Source organism: Falco punctatus, assembly GCF_963210335.1.
Source record: "Falco punctatus genome assembly, chromosome: 14".
Taxonomy (NCBI): domain Eukaryota; kingdom Metazoa; phylum Chordata; class Aves; order Falconiformes; family Falconidae; genus Falco; species Falco punctatus.
In genome coordinates this window covers 22019152-22046318 of record NC_137594.1, presented here as the reverse complement: position 1 = coordinate 22046318, position 27167 = coordinate 22019152, and the positions used below count along the sequence as shown (strand labels likewise).

The window sequence follows — 27167 nt, the reverse complement described above, 5'->3', positions numbered from 1 at the left end:
GTGGAGGGGCTCGCTGTGGCCCCCGGATGAGCCAAAGCACCATGTCCCCACGGTAGATGGGTGGAGTAAAGCTGATTTGGGTCCCATCCCCATGGGCAGGGAGACCTGGGAGGCTCCCAGGGGCTGGGGCGGAGGAGACCGAGGCAGGACCTTCCCTGACATCTCCCTTGCCCTGGGCAGGGCTGCTGCTGCAGGAGATGACCATGGCAGGGCTGCACGAGCTGCGCTTCACTGAAGAGAAGCCACTGCTACGGGGCCAGGATGCTGAGCTGGTGAGTCTGGTGACTGCACTGGCTCTGGCTTCTGCACATGGGGTGCCAGGACGTGGGTCCCTAAGTGGGAGCTTGTGGGTATGTGTGCGTGCTGGTATGGGGTACGTGTGTGTGCACGTGTGTGTTGCTCTTTGGTGCAGGTGTGTGTTCAGACACATGCTGGTATTGGGTGCATGTGTGCGCCCAGGCATGTTGGTATTCAGTGCATGTGGGTGTACAGACGTGCTGGTATTGGGTGCATGTGTGTGCACATGTGGTGGTCAGTGTGTGTGCGTGCACATGTGTGCTGGTATCAGTGCACACACGTGGGTGAGTGCAGGTCTGGTGTGATGATGTACGCGTATGAAGATGTGCATACAGGCTAATACGCACTTTTGTGCGTGCACATGTGCAGGCAGGGCATGCACGTGTGTGAAGATATTGTAGATGTGCGTGTATGTGTGCACATGTGTGGACATCACATCCCCCTGGAGCCAGCGCTGCTCCAGGGAGTGGGTCTTGTGGTGTCAGGGGGCTTTGTGTGTTGGGTGGGAGAAGGGTGCCATGGCAGTGAGGTGTGTCAGAGGGACATCTCTGTCCCTAATGGCTCCTTCTCTCCCCAGGAGAACTCGGATGTCTTCCTCTCCGCTGTGGACATGGACTGGAAGGTATGACCAGCCACGGGGGGTGCCCCCACCCCCGGGTCCCATGTGGGACAGCAGCCTGCGGTGCGGGGGGGAGCGGGGGGGATGCTGCCAGGCATGCTCTGTGCTGGCCCTTGGATGTGGCTGGCAGGCACTTGGTGACAGGCTGGGGACAAAAAAGTCTTTTTTTGAAGGCCGTTTCTTCTCAGGAGGGCTGAGCTGCTTTTCCAGCCCCTCTACCATTGCCATGGCAATGGTTTCCTGGGCGATTCCAGCTCCCTGCTTACAGTAAGGATGTTTGAAAGCCTCTTTCTTTTTTGGAGAGCTGGGGCGTTGCCCCTGTACCACCCACCTCTCTCGGAGACCAGGGTCCCTCTGCTGCCCTGGCTGGCACCTGCCTGCCTTGTACCTCCATTTCGCCTCTAGCTCGCGCCTGGCTCCTGTGTTGGCATTCATCGCTCTCCCCCCTTTGCACAAGCTCGTCCCACACCAGGCTGCCCCTGCAGAGACCAGGCTGCTGGTGGATCGGGAGGGAGGGCAGTGAGGCTGCCAGACCCCAGCTTGCTGCTTTTTCCAAAGCATCCCCCCACCCAGGGGACACCGGTGACCAATTTCAGGTTGTATGTCGCCACTTTGCCAGTGGCTGGGACCACCAGGAGCGTGGCTTTCCCCAGGGAAAAGTGGCTCGTCCCTGTCATTAAGCATCAGACTCCAGAGGAGCAAGCCTGCTGGGTGAGGCTGAGGACACGGGGCTTTGCCATGCAGGGAGGCCCCGTGCATGTGTTGGTGATGGCAGCTGGACCCCCTCTCCCCACAGCTGTGGTATGTGCCAGGGCATGGTGGAAGCGAGCCGTGGCAAGCTGCCAGGGTGGGGATGATGCGGAGGTGATGGCAGGCTCCAGCTGACAGGGAGCATCCCTGTGGCAGGCAGGGAGGCTGGAGGGTCCCTGCTGGATGCTGCCCTGGTCTGGCATTGGCTTGTGGCTTTCCATCCTCTTTGAGCAGGCACTGGAGGGACTGCAGGACTCTTTCTCCATCTGTGATTGCCCGTCTTCATGCTGGAGCAGCTGGGGTGCCAGCTGTGCTGAGCTGGACAGTGGTGCTGGGCTGGGGAAGGGCAGGCAGGGTGCAGGGGCATGTCACCCAGAGCCTGCTGGGGGGTTTTGGGGCCGCGGTGGCACAAGGCCGTCTGTGGGTGTGAGCTGCAGGCAGATGGACTCACCCTCTTGTGAAGCCTCATTGGACTTAGGGCAGAAACTACCTGCCTGCGCACACACAGCACATGCCAGCCCAGGGACAGGATGTGACCCCTTGGCACTGCTGGGTTGTCATTCCTCCCGCCTTATTTACCTGCCACCGGCAATGTCCCAGTTGGGGCTAAATCCTGCGCACCGGGACCAGCCCTGGGGGGGTACGCACAAGCGTTTTGTGGGTGCATGTGCTTCAGCATGGATCATTGTATTCATTTTTCCAAAGTTGGCATGGACAGACACGTGTGGGGACACAGTTTTGCCTGGCCCCTGTGGGTCTGTTGGTATGTGTTCCCGTGCACGTATGTGCATGGTCACGTGCATGTGAGGAGCACCCCTGCTGCGTCCTTCTCCTGTGTGTTTAACATGTACCCGTGTTTGGGGGGGTGTGCACGCTTCCTGGTACGTATGCATTGCTGCGGGGCCTCGGTCTGGGTGGCTGCAGGCTCAAGCACGATTCTGTGTGTCTGCACGGGGCTGGAGCTGCACGTGTGTGTGTGATGGGGGCAGGTGAGCATTGCTGGGCTCCGCTGTGATGCTGCTGTGTGTGTTGCAAGGGGTGCGAGTGCAACTCTGTGCAGGCAGCTCTGCCTGTCTCGGTCTACCGAAGGAGGGAAGATGGAGCAGGGACTGCGCAGTGCCAGGCGTTTTTTCCTTCATAAACAAGGGTATTTGGGGCCAATTGGAGCATGAATAATTCCCACGGCAGCCAATGGCTGAGTGCTCACTCCATCGCAGCACTTGCCTGCAATGGAAGCCAAACCTGCTGGGGCTGCGCGTCGCGTGGAGGGGGAAGGGAGAGGGAGGGCTTAGCGCAGGGCTGGGGCTCCGCTATAAATTGAGGCGAGGGGCTGAGCCAGTGCAGAGCTCTGCTTCACCCCAGCCCACAACACCGCTGTGCCCCGCGCTGGGACCCCGTGCTCGGCACACCCTGCCCGTGCGTCCTCGTTCGCCCGCTTCCTCACCATGCCCGAGTGCTGGGATGGGGTAGGTACCGTCGTTCCCGTGCTCGCTGCCCTCCTTCCCCAGACAATTTTGCTCCAGTACCTCCCCTGCTCGTCCGGGCTGGACCTTTGCACCTAGCGGGGCTTGGCGTGGGCCAGATAGGTTGGTGCAGGGGGGACCTGCTGCTTTCCTTCCCCCAGCCCCGCTGCCGCATCCCCGACATGTCACAGGTTTTGGGGACGCATTGTCCTTGAGCGTGTCCTCCCCCAGCCCAGCAGAGATGCTGCGCTGAGGCCGAGGGTGAGTGAGCGCAGCTGCAGTGGCTGCAGGCTGTGCTGGCACAGACTGCTGATGGGGGGGGGGGAACGTGCTGCCTCTTCCCCACCCCCAGGGCTGCAGAGGGAGAGGGTTTATTGCTGTTTTGACACGATTCCTCGGATGTTCTCTGGCCTCTAGGGTGATGGCAACAGGCCGGTGTGGAGGGGGACAAGTGAGGTGGGAGTGCCGCAGCGGTGAGCAGATAACTTGGACAGGGCTGGGCTCTCTCAGGCACCTACGGGTGTTGCGACCCCCACACCCATCCCCGCGGGGGCCACGGGTTGCCGGTGCCCACCCCTCCCACTACCTGCATCCCCTGTTTCGCTAGCCTCTCCCCTGCCACAAGCATCCCTGCGGCAAAGGGCAGGGCTGCGGTACCCAGTGATGCTGCAGAGGCTGCAACCTGGGCATGGATCTGCCTGGCTTGGCACGGAGAGTGGGGGGTGGCAGTGCTGGGAAAGGAGCCTCCAACTTGGGCATGTGATTTTGGGGTGGGATTGCAGGCTGAGCTGGTGATGACAAGCAGGCAGCCCTGTGTGCCGGAACAGATCACATGGATGCCTCTTGCTCTGTGACCTTGGGCCAGGCCCTTCCTCTGCCTCGGTTTCCCCATCCGTTGCTGTGGAGGGATGTTCCCACTCATCATCCGCTGCCTGATACAGCCCCAGGAAGTGGAGGGACAGCTGTGGATGAGGGCTGAGGTCAGGATGTCCTTGGGGAGCCGAGTGTTATCTCCACAGAGCCCTTGAGCTACCCTCAGGTGCTGTGTTCCCCCAGGGACAGTGGATCTTGGTGAGGGGAGGCACTGGGGTAAGGAGACCCCTGTCCTTAGGTGGTTCCTCCCATCTGAGGCCCATGTCCTTCAGAGTCCTTGTTGGCACGTAACCCATGGGAGTGTCCACAAACCTGCTGTGCTTCCCTCCCACCAGCCCATCCATGGGGCTGCCAGTACCCACAGCGAGGACCGCTCTGGGTGGGTACCTGCCAGCATCCCCTGCCCAGCACACGATGCTTCTGCACCTGCCAGATTCCAGCTTCGAGGTCACTGCCAGTGAGCTGGCTGGCTGGCGTGGGCCTCTGGAGGGGACCCCTGGTCCCTCGTCCCTGGGAAGCACCTGGGCTTGCAGCCTCAGTTTCTCTTGCTGGCTGGGGATGACGGCTGTGAAGGCAAGGCTGGAGCCCTCCCAGCCAGGGAAGCTGAGGCACAGGGCAGTCTCGGTCTCTGTATGGGTGCGCAGCCATTTCAGACCAAGGGATTTTAAAGTTACTTTAGCTGTCATTTTGGGATCAGGCTGCAGCATTTCCTGGGGTGGTGCCCAGGCTCTGATGTCTGCCTGTTTGTCCCAGGAACAGTGAATCTAGGCCCATTTGTGGTCTGTCCCATCCTGTGGTCTGCCTGTCCTGTCCCACAGTCCTCCTCTTCCAAGCCCTCTTGAATCATCTCATCCCAGACCTCTATCCCTTGATCCCATCCTGTGATTCCATCACATAATATACCTGTCCAATCCTAAATCCTATTATCCTATCCCAAATCCTCCCTTCCCTTCCCAAGTTGGTGGAGGCTGGGAGCATTTCTGTGTGATTTGTCCTACCTTCTGCCACCACAGGGATGCCCAAGAGCTGAGGGTTTTCCTGGGATGGCTGCACATCTTTCCCTTGTGCTCCCATGGGACCCAGCCACCTGGGGAAGCAGCAGTGAGGGGTGGGATGGCAGGGCAGAAGAGGATGTCTTGGGGCCGGCAGGCATCACCCCATCTCTCCTCTTTCCCCAGGAACATGACATTGAGACCCCCTATGGGCTGCTGCACGTGGTCATCCGGGGCTCACCCAAGGGGAATCGCCCAGCGATCATGACGTACCATGATGTGGGCCTCAACCGTGAGTGCTGGTCCCTGGGCCAAGGGGATCAGGGACAGGTGGGAGTGAGCCCAGGGCTGCACAGGGTGCCAGGACATCGGCCAAAGCCCCTGGCTCAGCTCCTTTGCCTCCTCCCGTGGAGGGTCTCCAGGTTGCATTGGGTCTCCCCAGGCATCTGAAAGCACCAGGAAGGTCTGGATGCTCAGCCGAACCCAAAGCCCAGGCCAGGCACAACCAGGAGCGCTTGGCTGCCCTGGTGCTGGCTGTCTGCCCACCCATGTCAGGCAGGGATGGAATGTGGGGGATGCTGGGTGGGTCCCCACCACCGCCAGCCCATCATTCAGAGCATGGACCAAGGAGCTGGTGGCCAGACATAGTGGGGGCTGAAGGAGATGGGGAAGAGCAGGGAAGGAAGGACCTCGAGCTGGGGCTCTGGATGTGGATGCTGCACGCTCTGTTAGCCTGCAGCCTTGGACCTGCACCCCAGACCCCTGCCCCAGGCTGTGCCCCTTGGCTGAGCCGGGATGCCTGGTGCCTTGTGAGGCTGAGTCACCGGCAGGCTGAGCGAGCTGCCCCACCGTCACAGCAGTACTCTCGTGTCCGGGGACGTATAGTGTTGGTTGCAATGGACCTTACAACCTGCCTTGCCCCGAGTTTTGCAAGGGATGTCCTGTCACTGATGCCATGGGGCCTGCAGGACCTCTCCAAGCCCTGGCAAAGACTGTATCCCACTGCAATGGTGGTGGCCTGTCCACAGCAGCACTGGGGCTGTTTCTTTGGCTGTTTCCAAGGAGGGAGATTTACAGCTTTCTCTCAAATCCCGTGTTTGCTTGAGCCCTTTCTGAGGAATTTGAATAGGGCTGATAACACCCTGGGCTGCTAATCCCACTGCCCACTGGGTGGTCCTGCAGCTCTGGGTTTTGCCTCCCCCAGTCCCACCTCTCCAAGCAGACGAAGCTCACCCCAAACTCCTCATCTTCCTGGCTGTGTCCACCCAGCCCCATGCCTCCCAACACCGGTAGGGATGCAGCCCTTGCTAACAGTGGCTGTGATCTCTGCTGTGGAGACAAGAAGCCTGGACAGAAGGGCATGGGAGGGCTTTGGTGGCGTGTCACCTCCCAGCTGAAGGGCAGCGGGAGGGCAGGCGACCTCTCTCCCAGGCCCCCATGCCAGGGTGTTTGGTCTCTAACCCCTGCCTGCCTTTGACAGACAAGCTTTGCTTCAACACCTTCTTCAACTTTGAGGACATGCAGGAGATCACAAAGCACTTTGTGGTGTGCCATGTGGATGCACCGGGCCAGCAGGCAGGAGCCTCGCAGTTCCCTCAGGGGTAGGTGCCAGCTTTGGGGGCTTGCTACGCCTGCCGGAATGTCACCTCCCTGCCCACTGGGTTGTTGCTTCCCGGGCAGTCATGCCCTACCTGTGGGTCTCTCCTAACCATGTCAAAGCCTGAGGCAGCCAGCAGGCCCAGGGTGGGCAATGGGGTGGTTTGCAGGTGGGTGGCGTTTCCCTGCCCACTTTGGGCAGCCCAGCTGCCCTGTCCCAGCCTTCCCACTCTGCGTGGGTCCCTTAACTGCTGTCCTGTGCCTCTCCGTGCTGCAGGTACCAGTACCCATCCATGGACCAGCTGGCTGCCATGTTACCCAGCGTGGTGCAGCATTTCGGGTGAGTCGGCCTCTCTTCCACAGCTGCTGGCTGAGGGTGCTGGTCAGAAGACCGGAATCTGGGGCTGGGGGAGTTGCCCCTGTAAGCTGGCACCCTGCGTGTCTCCTTGTGCCCCATGCTGTGGGTGGAGGGTTGCCCCGGGGTCCCTGTGCTGGAGCCCACTGTCCCCCCATATGCACCTCTCCACTTTCCAGGTTCAAGTATGTGATCGGGATCGGTGTCGGGGCAGGAGCCTACGTGCTGGCCAAGTTTGCGGTGAGCCTGGGGCTGGGCTGGGCTGGCCCTGAGTTGCCCGTACCTGCTCGCAGCACAGGGCATGGGAAGAAGCAGGAGCTGACACTCCTGGGCAGGCTGTGCCACCCTGAAGGCTCCTGGAGGGATGGAGGGCCAGGACAGCAGTGCCATGGCCACGGTGGCCGGGCAGTCTCGCCATAGGTCTCAGGACAGGGCCACATCAGCCCTGTGCGATGCCTGTGCAGTGGGCAGTGGTGCTGGTGGAGGCCTGCCCTGGGCGCATCTCCCCTCCCTGCTGAGCACCCACCCCTCTTGCTCACTGCAGCTTATCTTCCCTGACCTGGTCGAAGGGCTGGTCCTCATGAACATCGATCCCAATGGCAAAGGCTGGATTGACTGGGCAGCTTCCAAGGTGGGCAGGGCCCTGTCCCCCCTCTCCCAGCCCTGGTGGCTCCCCGGGGCAGGAGCCAGCCGTGGCAGTGTCGTAACCCTTTGTGCTCCCTCCACAGATCTCTGGCCTCACTAGCACACTGCCGGACAATGTTCTGTCCCACCTGTTCAGCCAGGTAAGAGCTGTGCGTCCTGATGGCCCCCTGCCACAGCCCCCTACCCAGCATCCCAGCTGTGTCACCTGGGCTGTGCTCTGCCCTGGCTGCCAGGTGCTGCTGGACCTGCCCCGTGCCCAGGGGTGGCATTAGTTAAGCCCTGCCTGTATCCCCCCTGCCTGATCCTGGGCTTAGCCTGACCAATGTGCAGCTCATGCCCATGTCCAGCCTGAGCGTGCTGCCTGCAGCACTGCTGTGCCCAGCTGCATTGCCCAGCATCCTCCCACTTTGCCCTGCTGGCCAACACATCATGGGCCAGCCTGGTGGAGGGGTGGGCATTTCAGTGGCACCTGGCAGCACCTGCCCTGATCTCCATCCCCTGCCGGCACAGGAAGAGCTGGTGAACAACACGGAGCTGGTGCAGAGTTACCGGCAGCAGATCGGCAGCGTGGTGAACCAGTTCAACCTCCAGCTCTTCCTCAACATGTACAACAGGTGGGTACCCTGGGCAGTCCTGCTAGTGGGCTGCCCCCCTGTCTGCGCCAGGGTGAGGGGCTGCAGCACTGGTGGGTGGCCCCAAGGGCGCCAGAGGAACCCTGATCCATTGGGTGCTGCCATCACCCTCTGGCACAGGCAGGTAGGTGGTGGTGCAAATCGAGATGCTGGTGCTGGCTGGGGATGCAGGAGCGGTGGTACCTGTGACAGAGCCTTGCCATATCCCACAGCCCGTGGCCACGGGTGCAGGCCCCCTAGTCTCCTCCTGTGCTGGGTGCTGGCACAGGCCTGGGGAAGAGGGCTGAGGTGCTGTCCCATGCGTGCCAGGGGTTGGGAGCATCCCGCTTTGTGGGCTCTGCTCAGGTCATGGCAGTGATGGCCATGGCATCCTCCATGCACCATGTACCGGGACAGCAGGGCTGCATGCTGCTTCCTGGAGCTGGCGGTGCCCCAGCTCCTGCCATATAGCATTGGTGGCGGCAATGCCCCTCTTTCTTCTCCATCAGCCGCAGGGACCTGGACATCAACCGGCCTGGGACTGTGCCCAATGCCAAGACACTGAGGTAAGAGTCGCACCAGCATGGCGTGGGGAGGTCTCGGGGCAGCGGAGTCCACCAAAGCCAAGCCCTGACTGTGCCCCTTCCTCCTCTCACGTCCAGCTGCCCCGTGATGCTAGTGGTTGGAGACAACGCACCTGCTGAGGAGGGGGTGGTGAGTGATGTGACCGGGTAGTGCCTGCAGGCTGGCATGCAGGTGGTGCCAACCTGAGGGCATGCACATATTCGCTGCCTGCTCAGCCACCTGTGCGCTTGTGTGCAAACCTACCTGCTCATGTGGGCATGCGTGCACGTGCATCTGTGCATGGTTGCCACACCTGGGAAATCTACCCTTCCTCATACGCCAGACGTGCTCACAACATGCATTCTCAGGTGTGTTGGCACATGGGCACACTCCTTGCTTGGCCACATGTGCCCAAAGAGCCCAAAGAGCTGCTAGTACATGCATGTGCTTGCACACATCCACATGGCTGTCCACACTTGCACACTCAGCCGCAGGCACTGTGCAGGTAGCCACATTTGTACTTACTGTGTGACTGTGTGCACGTGCTCCCCCTCCTCCATCACATGTACCTCTTTGCATGTGCACAGAAGCACACTTGTGTGCTTGTACATACGTGTGAGACACAGGATGCCTCACCAACCCCCCTCCCCTCCCTTTTGAGCCCCCGCCCTTGCCCAGACACTGCCTAGCAGGAGGAAGATCCTCTCTGTCCCATGGCAAGGGGTGGTTCTGCAGACTCAGGGCTCACCTAGCACCCTGTCTCCACCTGGTTGGGGTGGGATGTGCCAGCTAGAGTGCCATGGGGCCAGTGACAGTACCTGTGGGCAACTTCTGCCAGGCTCAGGGCACCCCAGCGTGCTAATATCATTCCTCTCACCCTCAGGTGGAGTGCAACTCCAAGCTGGATCCTACCAACACCACCTTCCTGAAGGTAGGTGGGCGGCATGGGGCACCATGGCTGGAAGGTCCCTGCTGCCCATGAAGTGCCCCATTACCCTCTGCCCCAGGGTTGCAGGGCATCCCCATCTGCCCATTCCAGGTCTGTCCCGGCCATGGAGCTGGGTGTATGTGGAGAGATTGGAGTGGCCCCAGCAGTGGCATCCCGCCAGGGGGTACTAGGGGACAGGGTGGGTAGCAAAAGCACCCTCCCAAACTAAACAGGACCTTCTCTCTGCAGATGGCTGACTCTGGTGGGCTGCCCCAGGTCACACAGGTGAGCCCCCCACAATTTCCGCAGTTAACTGGGTATGCTGGGCCCTGAGACATGCTCTGGTGCTGTCCCTGGCTCCCAGGGGATGGGCTGAGGTGGGCATAGGGGTTTTGGGCAGGGGCTGCCAGAGGCAGCTCAGGGTTGAGCAGGGATTTTGGTCCTGGTGCTGCCTCAACTCAGCTTGCTCTCTCCCCACAGCCCGGCAAGCTGACGGAAGCCTTCAAGTACTTCCTGCAAGGCATGGGCTACAGTGAGTGCCAGGGCTGGGGCGTGCCTGTGTGTGCACATGCGTGTGTGCCTGTGTGCGTGTGTGCTGACCCTGCCACAGAAGAGGAGCCTGGCACCCCTGCGTGCCCTTCGTGATGGAGAGCTGCACGTGCATCTGTGCCGTTGTATGTGCAGGTGTACAAGATATCTATCCATGCGCTCGTAGGGGTGCGGGGTGTACAAGCTCTGTGTGCACGCGAACATGTGTACAAGGGCTCGGCGTGTACATAGGTGTGTGGACAGGGTCTCTGTACATGCATGTACACTTAGGTGTGTGTGGCCGTGCACAAGCAGGGGCTGTGTGTGTGCGTACAGATGTGCAGAGTCCAGGTGCACAGGTCTGTGCATACGTGTGTGTATGGGTCTGTGAGCACGTGTGTGTGTGGGGGGGTGTCTGTGTGCCTACCTGTGTGTGCACTTGGGTGAAAGTGTGTGTGTGTGTGTGTGTGTGTGTGTGTGTGCTTGCAGGTCCATTTGCACATGCACACGTGTCTCTGTGCATGCAGGTCTGTGTACACACATGAAGGCCCATGTGCGTGCACACGTGGGGCCGGGCAGGGGCTCCTGGCCCCACAGAGCGGCCAGCAAGCTGACGCTCTCTCTCTGCCCTCCCTCCCCTTCTCCCGTTCCACCCCTGCCAGTTGCCCACCTGAAGGATCGGAGGCTGAGTGGAGGCACAGGTACCACTCACTGCTGCGCAGCCTGAGCCCGCTGCTGCATGGTGCCTGCCTGGCCTGTGCCCTCGAGCTGCCTGGGCACTTTTGGGAGCAGCCTGGGTGCAGGGCTGCCCCTTCCCAGCCAGCTGCCCTCTGCCTTGCTCCGCTTTGCCTGAGATGGCACCCTGAGCAAGGGCTGAAGGCTGAGAAATGGCATTTGGAGAAGTGTGTCCCGCCCTCCCCCCATGCAGGCACAGTCTCAGCAGTGTGCCCACTGTGCCCCCCTCCAGCTAGCCAGGAGCTGTACCTGCTGGGCATCCTGGCTGGAGGAGGGTGTCGCCTTCCCTGCACACCCTCGGGACCCAGGAGAGCTCCCGTCCCAGCTCATGCCTTCCCCGGAGCATGGTGGCCAGGGGTCCCCCCCGCCTCGTGCCCAGTGGTCGCGTGCCTGGGTGCGCAGGTGTGCCCAGTGTGTGGCCTGTCGCAGGGCACCCCATCCCTGCCCTGCTGTCCCTTGCCAGGCTGGAGCTGCTCATGTCACAGCACCGCATGCTGCAAGCTTGTGCCTGGGGTCATTCGCATCAGGGAGCGGGACTGGTGGCTTTGCTTGCGTGAGGCAGCGTTAGCATTTGGAGGGAGCTGAGCACCCCGTCCATCTCTCTGTGCCCGTGCAGTGCCATCCGCCAGCATGACCCGCCTGGCACGCTCCCGCACGGCCTCCCTCACCAGCACCAGCTCAGTGGATGGCACCCGCCCACGTGCCTGCACCCACTCGGAGAGCACCGAGGCCATGGGGCAGATCAACCACACCATGGAGGTATCGTGCTGAAGTCCACACCCACCGCCAGCGTCGCCTCCAGAGCCATCTCTCATCCGTCAGCATCCCGCCAGCACCCACCCACCCACTCCGTGGACATCCTCCACCAGGGCCCTCGCTCCTTTGGGGTTGGTTTGTCTCTGCCACTGGCCTCATCCCCTTGTCTGGTACCGGAGGAGAGGGCCTTTGCTTCCCTGCCTCCCAGCTCCAGCTCCTGGCTTCCTCCAGCACTCACACATGGTTCTGTATTGTTCCGCACCCTCCCTAGCATCGACTTGCCCTGGCTCGGGAGGGTGGGCCAGGATGGGGAAATAGGGGCATGGTGGCAAGATGGGGACAGGATGGTGGGATGAGGCAGGACAGCAGGACGTGAAGAGAACACAGGAGGTAGGTTGGTTCCCCCAGGGTCAACCGATAGCTGGCTAAGCCAGGCGAAAGACAGGGACAGGGAGCAGCACTCACTGGGAGGTCACTGGGCCCTTCCTGGGGATGCAGCTCCTGTTTCTCCCCACTGGCCCTCCCTGGGGAGAGCTAGTATGGGATCCTCCTGCATGCCCAGGACCTGCTGCCCTGGAGCTGGCTGACCATTGTGAGAAATCACAGCCCAAACTGTCCCCTTGCCCTGGTCCTGTACCCTGAGGGCTGCCCTGGGGCAGGTGGAGGGGGCTCAGCCCTGGTCCAGAAGCCCTCAGGGCAGGAGGGTGGCATGGGGGTTGTCCTGCTGCTGCCCCCACTCTCAGCCATGGTGGCACCTCCTTGTTCCCTTGTTGCAAGAAGTACAATCACCGCCTACCACCAAAAACACACCGGGGGGGATAGGGGGCCGTGTGCCCTGACTTGCTTGGTCCCTGCCACACCGGCAGCTCCAGCTCTTGGGCTGAGGCCACCAGGGCTCAGAAGCCACTGGGTTTGGGGATGTCACATGGCAAATCCTCCTTTCAGTTTTGCCACAGCCTGTGGGTGTCACCACAGCGCAGCCATTAGCAATAAGATGTGACACTCCCCCCCCTGCAATGCTGGGGAGCCCTCAGCACCCTCTGCCCTGCAGGGTGCATCACTGCAAGGTGCTGGCAGTGTGGGGTGAGCCACAGGACATGGGGAGCACCCAAGAGTCTGGCTTTGCCCACAGAGCTGGCCAGACCCACCATGGCCACCCAAACCCACCCACACCCCCTCCAAGCCCAGCATCTTGCCTGCACATCGAGTGGGGCGTCTCTCAAGGGCTTGGGTGGGGGACAAATCCAGCCACCAGCTCCAGGTGGATCCAGCCGCGTGCTCGACATGGAGAGCTGCGTCATCACATAACCCCACCATCGTCCACCCCGCCTCAGCTGCTGCCCCTGGTCCACCCCGCGGGCAGCAGAACCCAGCTAGCTCCTCCTGCACCTGGGGTAAGAGGGCCCTTGCCTGTGCTGACGGGTGCTCAGGTCTTTGTGGGTGGTCCAGGGGGGACCCACCGGGTGCCACCATCTGGGCAAGCAGAATCAGCCTGCTGGGAGCAGGTCCCACCCAGCCCTCCGAAAGCACTCGCTCTCCACTGACCCCGTCCCCACTCCTCAGTGAGGGCCACAGGGGTCCTGGGGCTCCCAGTGAGTATACGAGGGCTTTTGGCCTGAGACCCATGCCTTGGCCCAGTCCCTCCCATATTGAAATGGCCACCCCAAAAACACCAGTGTCCCCATTTGTCCCCCACTTTGTCCTGCCATGTGCTTCCTTCTCAGTGTGACTCTGAAAGCTGTGTAGCTCCTTTTTACTGTAGATACCGCTGCAATCTCTTGTTTTCTCAGTGTGTCTTTCCTAGATAATATATATATATAAATACCTATACCTAATATATATAAGGGTTTGTCCAGTCCCTGACCTTTTTGGGTTCATTCCCCTCATCCTCATCCACGCAGTGCCGTGTGGTTTCCCTGGAGGTAGTCTGGCTGTGCTCACCTTCAGTTCCTCAGCTTGGTTTTGTTGGTCAGTTTGGTTTTCCTTGGTGGTTTGTTCTTTTGATTTTTGTTGGTTTTTCCTTTTTTTCCCAGTCACAGCAGAATTTAATGCATTTTCCTGTCTGAGTGCAACCTGGTTTTGTCACAGCGGCATCAAGGCCGCAGCACTCAAGAGATGGCAATATGTAAACTGGATTTAACTAACCCGTTGCTGTAGAGAGGATTTACTCTGTTGGAAAAAAAACAAACAAACTAATAAAGATGTTAAGAACCTGCTGTGCTCTTTTCAACGTGCTGCAGGGAAACAGATCTGAACCCATCCTGCACCTGCCTGCAGAGATCTGGCGGGCAGGGAGGACAACAGGGACACCTTGGCCACCAACCCCACGAGGGGCTGCACCGCTGGGAGAGGGGAACTAGGGTGCCCCTGAAGGAGAGCCCAGGACCCCAGAGGGCATATGGCGAGGATCCATGGGGTGCTTTGGCTTCGGGGAAGCCATAGGCAGAGTGGCCCATATGTTGGGAGTGGATGGAGACTGGAAAGCTGCCTGCTGTGGCCTGGCAAGGTTGGATCCACGGGCTGCCCACTGGGGAAGGAAAGAGCCTTGGCTGTGCAGCTCTGGGGGTGAGACGGGTCCTCAGGAGATCCAGCCTCCCTGCCCTCTTCCAGGATTGCAGGCTCCCTGTTTGTCTTCCCATCAAGGTCTGAACATCCCAGGCCACGGCCCTTTCCAAATGCATGAAGTCCTTGCTGAGGAGGATCCCCTCCCTGCATCCTAGCCCTCGTCCCTGCTCCAGTATGTCAGTGTCTGCCTTGTACTGGGGCACTCTGGAGTGGTCCCAGTCCATGAAGAGGGTCCCAGAGCCAGGGCATGGAGAGAGAGTGACTGTGTAGCTCACACAGGGTTGCCTGAGGTGGGTGGAGAAGAGCCGGGACATGTGGGGAGGAGATGCAGGACTCCAGTTCTGAGCTGGGACGTGGGCAGGCAGCCCGGGGGCCTTTCCTCACTGGTGTGGCTGCAGGGGTCTGCTGGGCTCCCTGCTCCCAGCTCTTCCTCTGTCTTGCTCCAGCCTTGAGGCTTCTCTCCTGCTGGGCCTTCTCTCCTTCTGCTTTGATTCTGGGGGCCTCCCTTCCGCCCCTTCTCTCTCTTTCCCTCTATTCAGCATCAGGCTCTCCCTCCTCTGGTCTCAGGATCTTCTCTGGCAAGGGTGTCTAATTGGGGCCCCCCTCCCTGCTGCCCTTGGCTTGGGTGAGCCTCATCTGGGTGGAGAGGGACTGGAATAGCACTGGTGGGGCTGCGATGGGCTGTCTCCTGCCTGGCTCTAGGACAGGAGACTGTTGTGGTGTCAGGAGAGCTGCAGCTGGGATAGCGGAGCTGCTGGGAGGGGAGCAGCCACCTGAGGACCCAAAGACCATAGAAGAGCAAGGACCTGCTGCAGCAGGACATGGGGAGGCCACAGCTGCACTTGTGGTGCTGGAGGGACAGTGAAGCCTTTCTTTGAGGGGGGGGCATGCCTCTAGCTGGGGCGCTAGGGTGTTATTAATGAGGGTTTTGTGTTAACTAGCACCCAGGGCAGGACCGCAGCGTCTCCGAGGCTGAGGGAGGGGAACCCCTGCCACACAGCCCTGCTGGGGCCAGGCTCTGCTCCCAGGCCCTCTGCCTTGCTGCCATGCAGACAGACTTCCCCTGACAGCCCCCGGCTGTTGGTGCTGTGATGTCCATGTGGTGTGATGGTCACGACCATCAACTGTGCTGGAAGGGTCCCCCTTTCCCCAGCTACCCCGGGAACCCTGGTAACACATTTCCTCGCTCAGCCATCAGCTCCCCAAGGACCTGGTCCCAGCTCCTGCATGCTTGGGGATAAGGGGAGTCAGGGGCCCCCATGCCCTGCCATCGGCCCCTGCCAGCCCTGACCTCCTGCCTCTCCTATCCTTCTCCTTGGGGAAAGGGAACCTCGAGTTCCCCCCTGCCCCTGGCCCCTCCCCTTGCTGCTCCTCCACCCTGTGGCCACCTCCATGTCCCTACCCGGCTGCCCCACAGGTGCTGCAAGACCGGGTCACCCCTATCCCCTGGTTTTCCCTGGCCCCCCGAGGGTCCTGTTCCCCTGGTACCACCTTGGAGCCCACCCATGCGCACCGTGGCTGCCCCAGGCACCCACTGCCTGCCTCCCCCTGCCCTCCCTGTCCTGCTGCTGAGCCAGGCCTGCGGCTGGGCTCGCTGCAATGGGCACAGCATCCAGCCATCAGCAGAAGGAGCAGCTCTACCAGGGCCCCCAGAGAAATGCCGTGGGGGTGGGGATTGCTGATGGAGGTTAGGTCAACCACACAGGTTGCACCTCATCTTACATTCCCTTGGGATAGTCTCTTAACTGACTGCTCGTAGTAGGTTTGAATTGTTCTGAATCTTCTTTTTCAGGAAGAAGTACAATGCAGAATATATCATTTACAAACACCTTTTCCATCATTTATTTATAAAACGATGGTCCTAGCAGGACTTCTGCAAAGATCTACACTTTCAAGTCAAGATTTAATTGTTCCGTCTAACTTCTACTGTGTTCTTATCCTCCTTGCAGACTCTTCCTTTCCTCCCACAGGAGCCTACTGAGGCTGTGGGCTGACAGCATGGGTGGCAGCTTTGTTGACGAGGATGCTGGGGCTCTGGGACACCGAAGGCTTCATTGTCATGCGGGGCTCTTGTTCTTTGCTGTTGGTGGCCATGGGGAGCACAGGTGACAAGCTGAGGCTGGATACTTCATATAAGGACAGATGCAACAAGAGGCAGCTGAGGAGATGCATCCGTGGGTTCTGAGGGAACTGGCAGATGACATGGCTAAGCCACTATCCATCTATTTGAGAAGCTGTGGCAGTCCAGTGAAGTTCCCACAGACTGGAAAAGGGGAAACATAACCTCCATTTTTAATGGACTAAATAAGAAAGATCCAGGAAACTACAGGCTGGTCAGTCTCACCTCTGTGCCCAGCAAGATCATGGAGCAGATCCTGCTGGAAACTATGCTAAGACACACGGAAAATAAGGAGGTGGTTGGTGATAATAAGCATGGCTTCACTAATATCAAGTCCTGCCTGCCAGGTTTGGTGGCCTGGTATGATGGGTGGGCTTACAGCATTGACAGAGAGGGAAGAGCAACTGATTGGGCAATGAATCCAAAATTCATTATCCATAGGTGACACCATCTGGCCATTCCGAGGAATGCTCTAAGCTCTTTTGACTTGGGTTCTGGGATTTGACAAATAGCCTCTTTTCTTTCAGTTCCAAGACTATGCTTGCCCTGTGAAACTGTAAATCCCAAATACATTACTTCTTGGGTGATCTGTGCCTTTTTCCAGGATACTTTGTACCCCGCTAGCCCCCGAAAGTTTAGGTTGTCTGTTGTCATTGGTGTAGAATTTTCTTTATTACTGGTTGCTAGCAGGATGTCATCTACATACTACAGCAAGGTGACATTTTCATACAACTTTGCCACCTTTCCAACTCCTTGGCTAATTGATTTCCAAAGATTGTAGGGCTATTTTTAAAACCTTGCAGTAATACAGTCTGGCACAATTAGGTTTTTCTACCAGTCTTAGGGCTTTCCCCATTTGAAAGCAAACAATTCTTGACTCGCAGCAGCTAGCGGAAGGCAAAATAATGCACCTTTTAAATCTAATCCAGTAAACCAATTATCTGTTTGCTTCAGGGCGGTCAGGAGGGTATACAGGTTTGCTACTACCAGGTGGACATCTTGCATTATTTGATTTATCGCTCTTAAATCTTGGAGAAGTCTATATTCTTCTGAATGTGGCTTCCTGACCGGTAATAGTGGAGCATTATATTCTGATTGGCATTTTCTCAGTAACCAAAGACCCAAAGACCCGCGAGGGGCACCGGAGCGGCCCCGTGGCTGCCGACAGGTTCCGCCGCTGGCCCCACGCACCGGCCACCGGACGCGGTCGCAGCGGCGCGACACCGCGAGCGCCCATCGGCGCCCCGGGAAACGAGCTCCTCGGCCGCCGGCGCAACCCGGAAGCTCCCATCGATCCGCCGGAAGTAGAGCTCTATGGGTCAGCAGTCACCCAGGACGCCGGAAGCACCCATCAGGCATCGGGAGGGCGCGCTCTATGGTCTGGCAGTCCTCCAGGACAGGCCCCGCCCCTGGAGACCGCTCGGGTGCCGCCGACCGCGCGCATACGCAGAGCCGCGCTTTGCCGCCCTCGCTGCTGCCGCCTGTCGCACAAAAGCCGGTACTGCAGCTCGGGTGGCATCTCCGTGCTGCCGGCCGTTGGTAACGGCAATGCAATCCAGCGCTGCCTGCGGGGTGGTGCCACGGCGCCCGCCGCTGCCTCCCGGTAAGGAGCCGCAGCTGCCGTCCCACGGGCACGTTGCCAGCAGCCGCTTGGCGCGCAGAGCACGGACGTGCAGCGCTGCTGCAACCTCGGCGTACACCGGCTGCCTGCCGGGTGCTCGCTGCCGCAACGGCCCCGCCCCTAGCGGCGAGACCCCCCCCGGAGACTGGGAGGGTGCGGAATGTCCCCGCCCCTTCGCGGGGGCAACCCCCGCCCCCTCACCCCAAGCCCCGCCCATGGATACCGCCCGGAAATGGCGTGGCTCCACCCCAAGCGGCCAGCCCCGCCCCTGAAGACAGCGCGGGAGCAGCCCGAGTGCCGCGCAGGCGCAGAGCCGTGCTGTGCCGCTCTCAGTGCTGCCATCTGGCGATAGGAGGCGGTACTGCAGCCCGGCGCCACCCATGCGCAGCGCATGTCGCCGGGCCGCTCGGTCCCCCCGAGCCCAGGTCTGGGCGCACGCCCAGGGGGTTGGTGATGTTTCTCAGGATCAGCTCCCTCCGTTGCCCCATGGTGTCAATCGATGGCTTTTCTGCCTTAACAGTGTTGAGATAAAACCTCTGCTATGGCAGTGGTGTTGGCTTCCTGCCTTAACGCTGCTGAGGTAAACGTTTGCTTTGGTGATGGTGTGAGTTTCTTGACTTATCAATGATGAGACAAACATCTGCGATGTTGGTCCTCACCGATGCAGTCTCTAACACCTGCTTTCTGTGGTGGGAAAATTAACTGCTCACTCTTGCACTTGTACAGAGCCCAAAAGCTCTGTGGAACCACCTGTGCACAGCTCCCGCAGAGAAGGTGCCAGAAAGGGGTTCACTCACTGGATCTTACTGTCCCCTGGTAGCCATGCTGCTAACACAAACAAACCTTTGACTCCCTGGTTCCTGATCCAAGAATAGTTTAACTCTTTTTTATACTCTTACAAAGCTCGGTTGGCACATTGGGGAAGTCCAGGCACAGCTCCACCAAAGAAGGTGCCAGGAAGGAGTTGTCTTGGTGGTTCTCACCCTACCCTGGTAGCGATGTGAAGGACACCACAAAAGTTCTGCTCCCTGCTTTCTGGGGTGAGAAAAGGAACTGCTCACTTTTGCACTTGTACAGAGGTAAAATGCTCCATGAAACCACCCATGGCACTGCTCCCCTGGAGAAGGTGCCAGGAAGGACTTCTCTTGGTGGTTCTCACCCTGCCCTGGTAGCTGTGTGAAGGACACCACAAAAGCACTGCTACCTTCTTTCTGTGGTTAGAAATTTAAGTGCTCACTTTTTCACTTGTACAGACTCAAAAAAGCTCCATGGAACCAACCAGGCACAGGTCCCCTGGAGAAAGTGCCAGGAAGAGATTCTCTTGCTGGTTCTTATCCTGCCCTGGCAGCCATGTGAAGGACACCACAAAATTTGGGTTACCTGCTTTCCGAACCAATAAAAGAACAGCTATTTTTTCTCATGGTTCTTGGCTTTTCACACTGATTTGGAGGCCAAAAACATGTTGGAAATGTCCAGGCACAGCTCCACCAGAGAAGGTGCCAAGCAAAAATGCCCTGGTAGCCATATGAGCGACATTACAAATGTTGGGCTACTGGTTCTCTGGGCCACGACAATGGTCATTAAAGTTTCTCATGGTTCTCAGCTTTTTGCAGTTATTGAGAGGCCAAAAACATGTCGCAAATGTCCAGCCACAGCTTCACTATAAAGGACTATTTGAAAAACAAAAAGGGTGAATTACAGAGGATGGAGGTAGTGGGTTTGACATTGATAATGTGCAGCTGTGACCTTGCCTTGATGATGTGCAGCTGTGATCCTGCAACAAAGAGGTAAATAACTTTGAGGGAGTGTAAGAAGAAATCCGGATGAAACAGAGGCAAAGGAGGAATGTGATCTCACCTCCAGAAGATAAGCAAACAGTGTCAACAGCAGAGAGTAGCCTATAGTGAACAGCATCTGGGTGCGTGGACAGTAGATTTTGACCAATAACAAAGCTTTTAGCAGCGCGTGTGCAGAGTATAAACTTATAAAAGCTGTAACTAACTAACAATAAAGGTCTTTGCTTCACCATCCTTGCAAAGTCTGTGCCTCAATCGCCACAAATGGTGACCCCAACGTGATGGTCAATAAGCTGCAGAAGATAGAGCAGTTGGTGGCAATGCCCAGCTGAACTCAAGAAAGCAGCAGTACAGAGAGCTGTTCGGTCTGGACCTCGTCACCTCTACAGCTGAGCAGCTGGGGATGATAAGGGTTCACATATGTCAAGTGAAGAAAAATTGATATGCAGTATGATAATGAAAATACTGGAAGGGCAAGAGGTAAAGTATGAGGAAGCAGCTGTGAAATTTTTGCTTGCCTGGCTGCGCAAGCAGGGGCACGCTGCGGATGCCACAATGGCATTTTGCACTCAGCTTTGGGAAGACGCAGGAAAGATGCTATTTGATGCAGCAGCAAAGGGAGATTCTATGGCAACCTTTTCTTTGACAGCGTGGAGCTTAAGCAGAAGACTCATGGAGCCCTGAACTGGTGGCGTAGACTGACTGGATCAGGATCCATGGAAACTTTGTGCACCCATCACCTACAATACAGGTGAGCAGTCAGGAATGATGAGAGGGAGGTTATCCTGAGATCAGCAGTGCAGCCTGGATGTATTGCGACGGCTGCTTGCAGCTCAGCAATGAGCTGTGGCGGGTCCGCAGCTAGTGACTCTGTTAGAATGGATCTGTGACAAAGTGCCTGACTTTCCACCTGATGGCATTTTGCAAATTCCTGCCTGGCAAGCAGTCGGCAGACGATTGTATGATGCTGCCATGGAGGGGGACTCCGTGGTGGGAATGCATTTAGCACCTTGGTGGCAAATCCTGAATACTCTTCGTCAAGTGTCGACTAATTCTACTAACAGTGCTAAACCAGGGGAGGCTGTAAATTCTACCAACAGCATAAGCACTGAACCAGAGGAGGCTGTAAATTCCACTGACAGCGCGACTCTTCTCAACACACTGTCAATGACGGCAATTCCGTCCACACCTCCTCTGCCCCCAAAGCTCCTGTCACTGATTGCAGCGACCCTCACAGCACAGGACCAAATGTGGGAACCGGACATCTCAGAGAGTGATTCCATTGACACTGATAAACCTTTTCATCCCAGGTCCTATAGATCCAGAAAAGGAACCAGACTTTTTTCCTCGCCCTGCACCCCCCCACCCCCCACCCCTGCCCCGATGCGTTAACTGTATTTTCAGGGGTGGTGAAAGGGGGTCTGGGGAATCGGTGGCAGGAATGCAAGTGGGAAGAGCTTAAGCAAGGGGATTTGGGAATCGCAATGACATGTCCAGTATTGTATTTGCCAAATCAGCCTCCAGAGTGTCAGCCTGTGCAATATGAAGCTGTTAAAGAGTTAAGCAAAGCAGTGCGGGAAGGGAGGATTCATAGTACATTTGCTGTGTCCCTTCTTGAAGCGATGGCAGAGCCTTATACACTCGCACTGCATGACTAATAGTCATTGCTTGGCATGGTACTAACTCCAATGCAGTATATGATGTGGTTATTCTTCTTGGAGCTACGGGTAGTGGCCTTGATTGAAAACCTTAATTGGGGAATTGCTGTTAACTATGAGCAGTTGGCTGGGGAAAATAATTATGCCAATTCCGTGACTCAGGCAAGGTATCCCAGGGACAACTATTTGCAAATTAAGGAGATGGCTGTTAAGGCAGTCAGGATACCGGAGTCTGGGTGAGCCTCTAGTGAATCATTCACCACGGTCTTGCAGGATCCTAAAGAGTCATATACGAACTTTACTGATTGGCTTCAGGATATTTTACAAGTTGAGCATGAGGAAGCTCGAGGGTTGCGTTTAAAACAACTAGCTATGATAATGCCAATGAAGATTGCAAACGGGCATTGCAGCCCTTGCAAAATCACAACCCCACCACATGTCAAATGTTTATAATGCAGACCTCACAGCAGCCTGTAACTCTCAGGCTGAGCTCTGGAATGCAGCACAGCGCATTTTTGATTCTCTAATCTCTTCTGTAGGAATAGTACACGCTCTTAACTTGCTTTGTAAATTAGGCTGCTAGCTTGCTAAAGAAAGTAATGCTACGAATACTGCTTTTTTTTTTTTTTTTTGCTTAATAGCAGATGTCCATTCTGTCCATCATATGTTGCTACAGAACCGAGCTGCTATTGATTTTTATTGTTAGCACAGAGATATGGGTGTGAAGACTTTGATGGGATGTGTTGCATGAATCTGAGTGACCTCTCTGAATCAATTCACAAAGCATACAAAACTTAAAAGTCTTAAACAAAGATCTGCAGCAGAGCCAGGGGTGGGATGCCTTTGGTCTCTTCTTATGGCTGGGAAACTTTGGGCTGTGGATCAAAAGTATTGCAGGATTTATTATAATTATCTTAACCGCCTGACTGATGTTTGCCTTATGTCTCCCATGCCTTTTTTCCTGTATTCAGCATTTAGTTGACCATAACATAAATCAGGTCATGGTCACCCAGCTACACGCAACCTTTGCCTTGTCACAGTTAACAAACAAAAAAGGGGGAGATGTGAGAGAGGAGGATAGAGAACATCTGAAAAGAGATGTGTGAGAGGAGTACAGAGAATGTTTGACCATTACTGATGGGAGATATGAGAGAGGAGGATGGAGAATGTCTGACCTGGCAGGAGTTGAGAGAACAGCTGGGTATTGTGAAGGAAAGTAAGAAAAAGAAACATTCTAGGTTATCTAGTAGCAAAAAGGTGTCTGCATGCTTGTAGTGATATATAGCCATGTAACTGCAGGAATGGTTTCTGCCCTGAGCCTGGTGGTACATAGAGCTGGAATTTGTATCCAGGCCCAGAGATATAAATATGAGCTTTTCTATACAATAACGTGTCTCTGGTTGTGCCAAAATTAGAGTCCGTGCCTTCATACGTCACAGTCCTCTTCTTTTCACTCCTCCTTCTTGCTTTTCAGTTTCCTGCTGTCCAACACTGGGAATGTGGCCCTGGAATACAACTGGATGGCGGCTGTGGAGGACGAAAGGGCATTGAGCCACACTGGGGAGCTGCTTCCACCCAGTCTGGATGGTAAGGTGCTGCCTCAGTGTGGCAGCTAGGCATGCCCGGGGTGTCTCAATTGGTAGCTGAGGGCATGGGGAGAAGAACATGCCACTTCACCCCAAAACACTGATTGCTTTCTCATCCCTGTACTGTCATCCGCTTTCATTGCCATCTTCCCAGCTGCAGCTGGAGACTTTCTCCTTGCCCGCTTTCAGGGCCTTTCAGAGCCTCCTGTGCTCGCTCTGACACGTGTGCTCCGCGCAGGAGCTGACGTGGCTCAGGGGAGAGCCACGTGGTGGATCAGGACCGGGAAGGGGACATCAGGGCACCACTTGGGGAAGTCTCTGAGGCTGGGAAAACTGATGGTGTAACAACGCGTTAGCTGACCTGAGTCACTGTCTCTGTGCAGTCCCCCAGCCCAGGGCGAACGCAAAGTCACTGTCTAAAACGAACCCTCCGAACTCGGGCGCAGGAGTGTTTGCTGCAGGCAGAGACCCTGCTCACAGCAGCTGCCGGAGCCCAGCGGCGGGGCCGGGGCTCGTTAACCTGCGCTAACGTGATTGTGCCTGAGCACATGGTCTCCTTGGGAGCAGCGCGGTTCTGCGGGGAAACGGGGCTGTGTCCAAGGGGTCTTACTGGGAGGAGGAGCGCGGAGAGCTGTCAACCCTCGTGTTCCCCAGCACAGGCGGCTTGTCCGATGGTCAGGGTGGCAGAGCCCAGCCAAAGTCCGTCACGCTCCGAGTGTGCTCATCTCCCCCGGCTGTGGGTCCTGGCGTTGGCTCTGCCCCGGCACAGGGCACACTCGTGCTGAAGCCGGGCTGTGCCATCAGCTGTCCGGTTGTCAGTTATGGAAGCCTGGCAAAGGGGAAGGAAGGAAAGGGCGTGAAGAGCAGCGCTGTTCCCCAAAGCCTTCTCTCATCACACACAAGCAAAATTCAGTTCTGCAGGCGAGGCCACGAGGGAGCAGGGCTTAACGCTGTCCCTCATGCTGAGTGCCGAGTCTGGCCGTGTTGGGGTGCGAAACAGCACCCGGAAACTTTCCCAGAGGCTGTTACACAGACATCTCTACTGCTAGTTCCTGGACATGGTTTGGGAATGAATGCTGGCCAGAAACTGTTCTGCAGGAGGTTTGCCTCTAGCTTCTCGGTCCTAGAGACGGAGGGAGTTTAACAGTGTGGATCGAAGCAGCTGACTTCAGCCCTGGCCCCATTAATTTGCTACCAAGGTGACCAAGGAGTACCTGTTCTATATGGTGACTCTCAAGGCCACCACCTCAGAACCCATCAGCACTGTTGAAATGACCACTGCTGCTCGGCAGAGAGTGTCTTCCACCGTCAAGGTGGACAACCCTCTGGCTGTCCCGGTGACGTTTGCCATAGGTTGCAAAGTGCCTCACGTCAGTGTTCCCCGGTATTTCACTGTTCCTGCACAGTCGCAAGTTGGAACAAAGCTCATCTAGTACGCTCTCTACTCCCTGCAGTCTTTCTGGGAGCCTGTACTCCTGGAGGGTGATGCCCTACATGTACCATCTAGGGCTTCTGTCCGAGGGTGACAGCTCCCACCTACTAATAACCTGTGTGAGAAAATCCCAGGTGGGAATTGCCCTGCACTGGTGGAGTCTGCCACGCTGCCCCTTGTGATAAGCTCCTGTCAGACCTCACGTGGCAGGTCCTTGTGCCTCACGCTCCTTATTTAGCGTGGGTATTTTCAGTCCAGAGTGGCTGCAGGACATGCCCTGCCTGACTGGTAGGGTGTTTGCAGCCTGGGTTGCTAGGAGGTGTGTGCGGTTGAGGGTGGGAAGCTTCTGCGGTACTGCTGGAGGGCTCTGCGCTGTTGGGGACAGTCCCCCAAGGGAACGCTGCCCCAGATGCAGCAAGGTGCTGCCCGGAGAGGGGGAGTTGGAGTAAGGGAAGGTGCTGGGCTGCCTTCCAGCACTGCGTGAGCACGCCAGGGACCCCTTTCCCCCAGCCTGGGCCCTGCCTTCCCCATCTCTGCCTGACCCACTGGTTTTTCCTTCATTCCTCCCAGGCTGATCTTGTCTTTGAGTACCAGCCCCTGAAAACGGGTGAGAGCACGGGGCGCCTGGTGCTCCAGAGCAGCGACTTGGGCTCTTTCTACTATGACCTGCACCTGAAAGCCACCATGAGCAGGCCAGAGAAGCCCCTCTACTTCTGCACCATGCTGGGCTCTAGGCAGACCATCACCACTGAAATAATGAATTACGCCCAGCAGAAGACCGAGTACCTTCTCCAGGTGACCCCGGCCTGCCCGGGCTGAGAGGCAGCTCCTCCGGCCAGCATCAGCCCTCTGCATGGAGGGATCCTTTGAGGGTGGCCACGTGAGCCCGGGGGTCTTCCCACCAATGCTGGGCTTGTCCCCAGCTGGACTGGGGCGTGACCCACTTGCAGAGCCCTCTCTGCTGCCTTGTTGGAGCTGCTTTTGCCGGGTCCATGGTACCAGAATTTTACTTTACACCCCGGTTGTGGCAGTAAGGTCTCTTGGGGGTTGGGTGCAGGGTGGTCCCTGCTCGGCACGCCTGGGCAGTCCTTATGGCCATTTCCAGTGGACGCTCCCCTGGGGTATGGCGTGGGGGGGACAGGCAGGGGAAAGGGACCCCGGCTAGCATGATGGCAGGGGGGCATTGGTTTCTTCCCCAGGTGCTAGCTCTGCTTTTGTGACCTGCCCCCTCCCGGGTCTCTTCTCTCCCCTGTGCAGACCCACTGCGCTGACTTCCAGATGGCAAAAACCATCAGTGACTTGATGCAAGAAAATATAGTGAAAAACCTAAAACTCAGCAGGCAGCAGCTGCATAGCTAACAGGAACCATGAACAGGCAGGCAGGAGCCTCACTGGCTGCCAGAGAAGGTCTGGAGCTCGGCCTGCTCAGCACTTCAGAAGGGACAGTTAGTATGTACAGATGTACATGAGCCCCACAAGAATGTAAATCAGTAGCCCTCTGACACAGACGTGCTAATTGCTAAAAGAAAAACTACTGAACTGGTAAGACTGAAGGACACTAGGATAAAATAATTGTGGTAGTGGGAGATTGAGACCTCCTACTCAAAGCCCCCTCCCCCCCCCCAAGAGAGTGAATGCCCCGCTCGGGGAGCATGCCCAGTAAATTTAAAATGAACTGTACCTTTAAATTGAAGTGAGAAAGCAACTAACCAATAATTAGTTAGTAGGTGTAGGCTTTGGGCAGAACTAACCAACTTCAGTGTATAAATATGTATTGTGAGTACAACTAAGTGTGCAAGTTAGGAGTGATCCCGCTTGCACCTGGTGCCACAATAAACAGACCTGCTTTATAACTTACCCTGAGTTATGGAGTTTAATTCTGCACATCAGTGGCCCCCGCCAGCCCGGGGGGCTCGGAGGTGAGCGTGGAGGTGACCTACAAGCCCTGCGAGCTGGGCAAAGCCAGGGCTACGCTGCAGCTCTGGTCCCCACTCGGGGGGTACAGCATCCCCCTCTTCGGCCTGGCCCTCCCGCCCGAGCCCCAGGGCCCCTTCCCCATCAGGGCCGGCGGCACCACCGCCATCCTCTTCAAAAACATCTTCCCGCAGCCCATGGCCTTGCAGTGCGCAGTGGAGCCCCTGGCCTTTGTCGCCAAGGCCCTGAGAGCTTGCGGCCCAAGCAGACCGTGCTCATCACCGTCTCCTTCAAGGGCGACCCGGTGCCCTGTGAGGCCCCTGTCCCCGGCAAGATGGTGGTCTGCTGCCCGGGGGGCACGGGCCTGGCCTGGCCCTACTGCCTCTGCGGCCTCCCCCCTCACAGGTCAGTCCTCAGCGCCCCTGGGCTCGTTACCCGAGGGAGCGATTAACTCTGGAGCGAGAGTAAACCCTGCTGGAGTTTAGTGTTAAATAAATTGATTAGTTATCCATATTGTTTATATTATTTTATTACATATTAATATATAAACAATATTATTTATAATATAAATATTTATTAAAAATTATTATTGAATAAGCTGCTGGCACAGGGGCTTGCACCGCCGCGCTGAGGGAAGGGGGCTGAGGGGAGGGGGCTGAGGGGAGCGGGCTGAGGGGGGCGGGCTGAGGGGAGCGGGCTGAGGGGGGCGGGCTGAGGGGAGCGGGCTGAGGGGAGGGGGCTGAGGGGGGCAGGCGGAGTCCTCC

The 27167-nt window shown here is 57.5% G+C and overlaps 1 protein-coding gene across 9 annotated transcripts in view; it reads left to right on the top strand.

The window, feature by feature from the left end:
- The window catches only part of NDRG4 (NDRG family member 4), a 30133-nt gene extending 3787 nt beyond the window's left edge, over positions 1-26346 (top strand). For 4 of the 9 annotated variants that reach the window (XM_080411036.1, XM_080411038.1, XM_080411039.1 and 1 more), the window contains exons 2-17: positions 181-272; positions 875-919; positions 5181-5286; positions 6475-6595; positions 6868-6930; positions 7125-7185; positions 7490-7576; positions 7674-7730; positions 8101-8204; positions 8711-8767; positions 8864-8915; positions 9649-9696; positions 9943-9978; positions 10174-10225; positions 10884-10922; positions 11573-26346. In XM_080411036.1, the coding sequence (XP_080267162.1) occupies positions 181-272; positions 875-919; positions 5181-5286; positions 6475-6595; positions 6868-6930; positions 7125-7185; positions 7490-7576; positions 7674-7730; positions 8101-8204; positions 8711-8767; positions 8864-8915; positions 9649-9696; positions 9943-9978; positions 10174-10225; positions 10884-10922; positions 11573-11727 (1175 nt within the window). In that variant the 3' untranslated portion in view covers positions 11728-26346. Of the gene's footprint in view, positions 1-99; positions 273-874; positions 920-2930; positions 3133-5180; positions 5287-6474; positions 6596-6867; positions 6931-7124; positions 7186-7489; positions 7577-7673; positions 7731-8100; positions 8205-8710; positions 8768-8863; positions 8916-9648; positions 9697-9942; positions 9979-10173; positions 10226-10883; positions 10923-11572 lie in introns of those variants that run through there. The other 5 variants (XM_080411033.1, XM_080411035.1, XM_080411037.1 and 2 more) reach the window with 5 other exon arrangements.
- Positions 26347-27167: the final 821 nt, after the last annotated feature.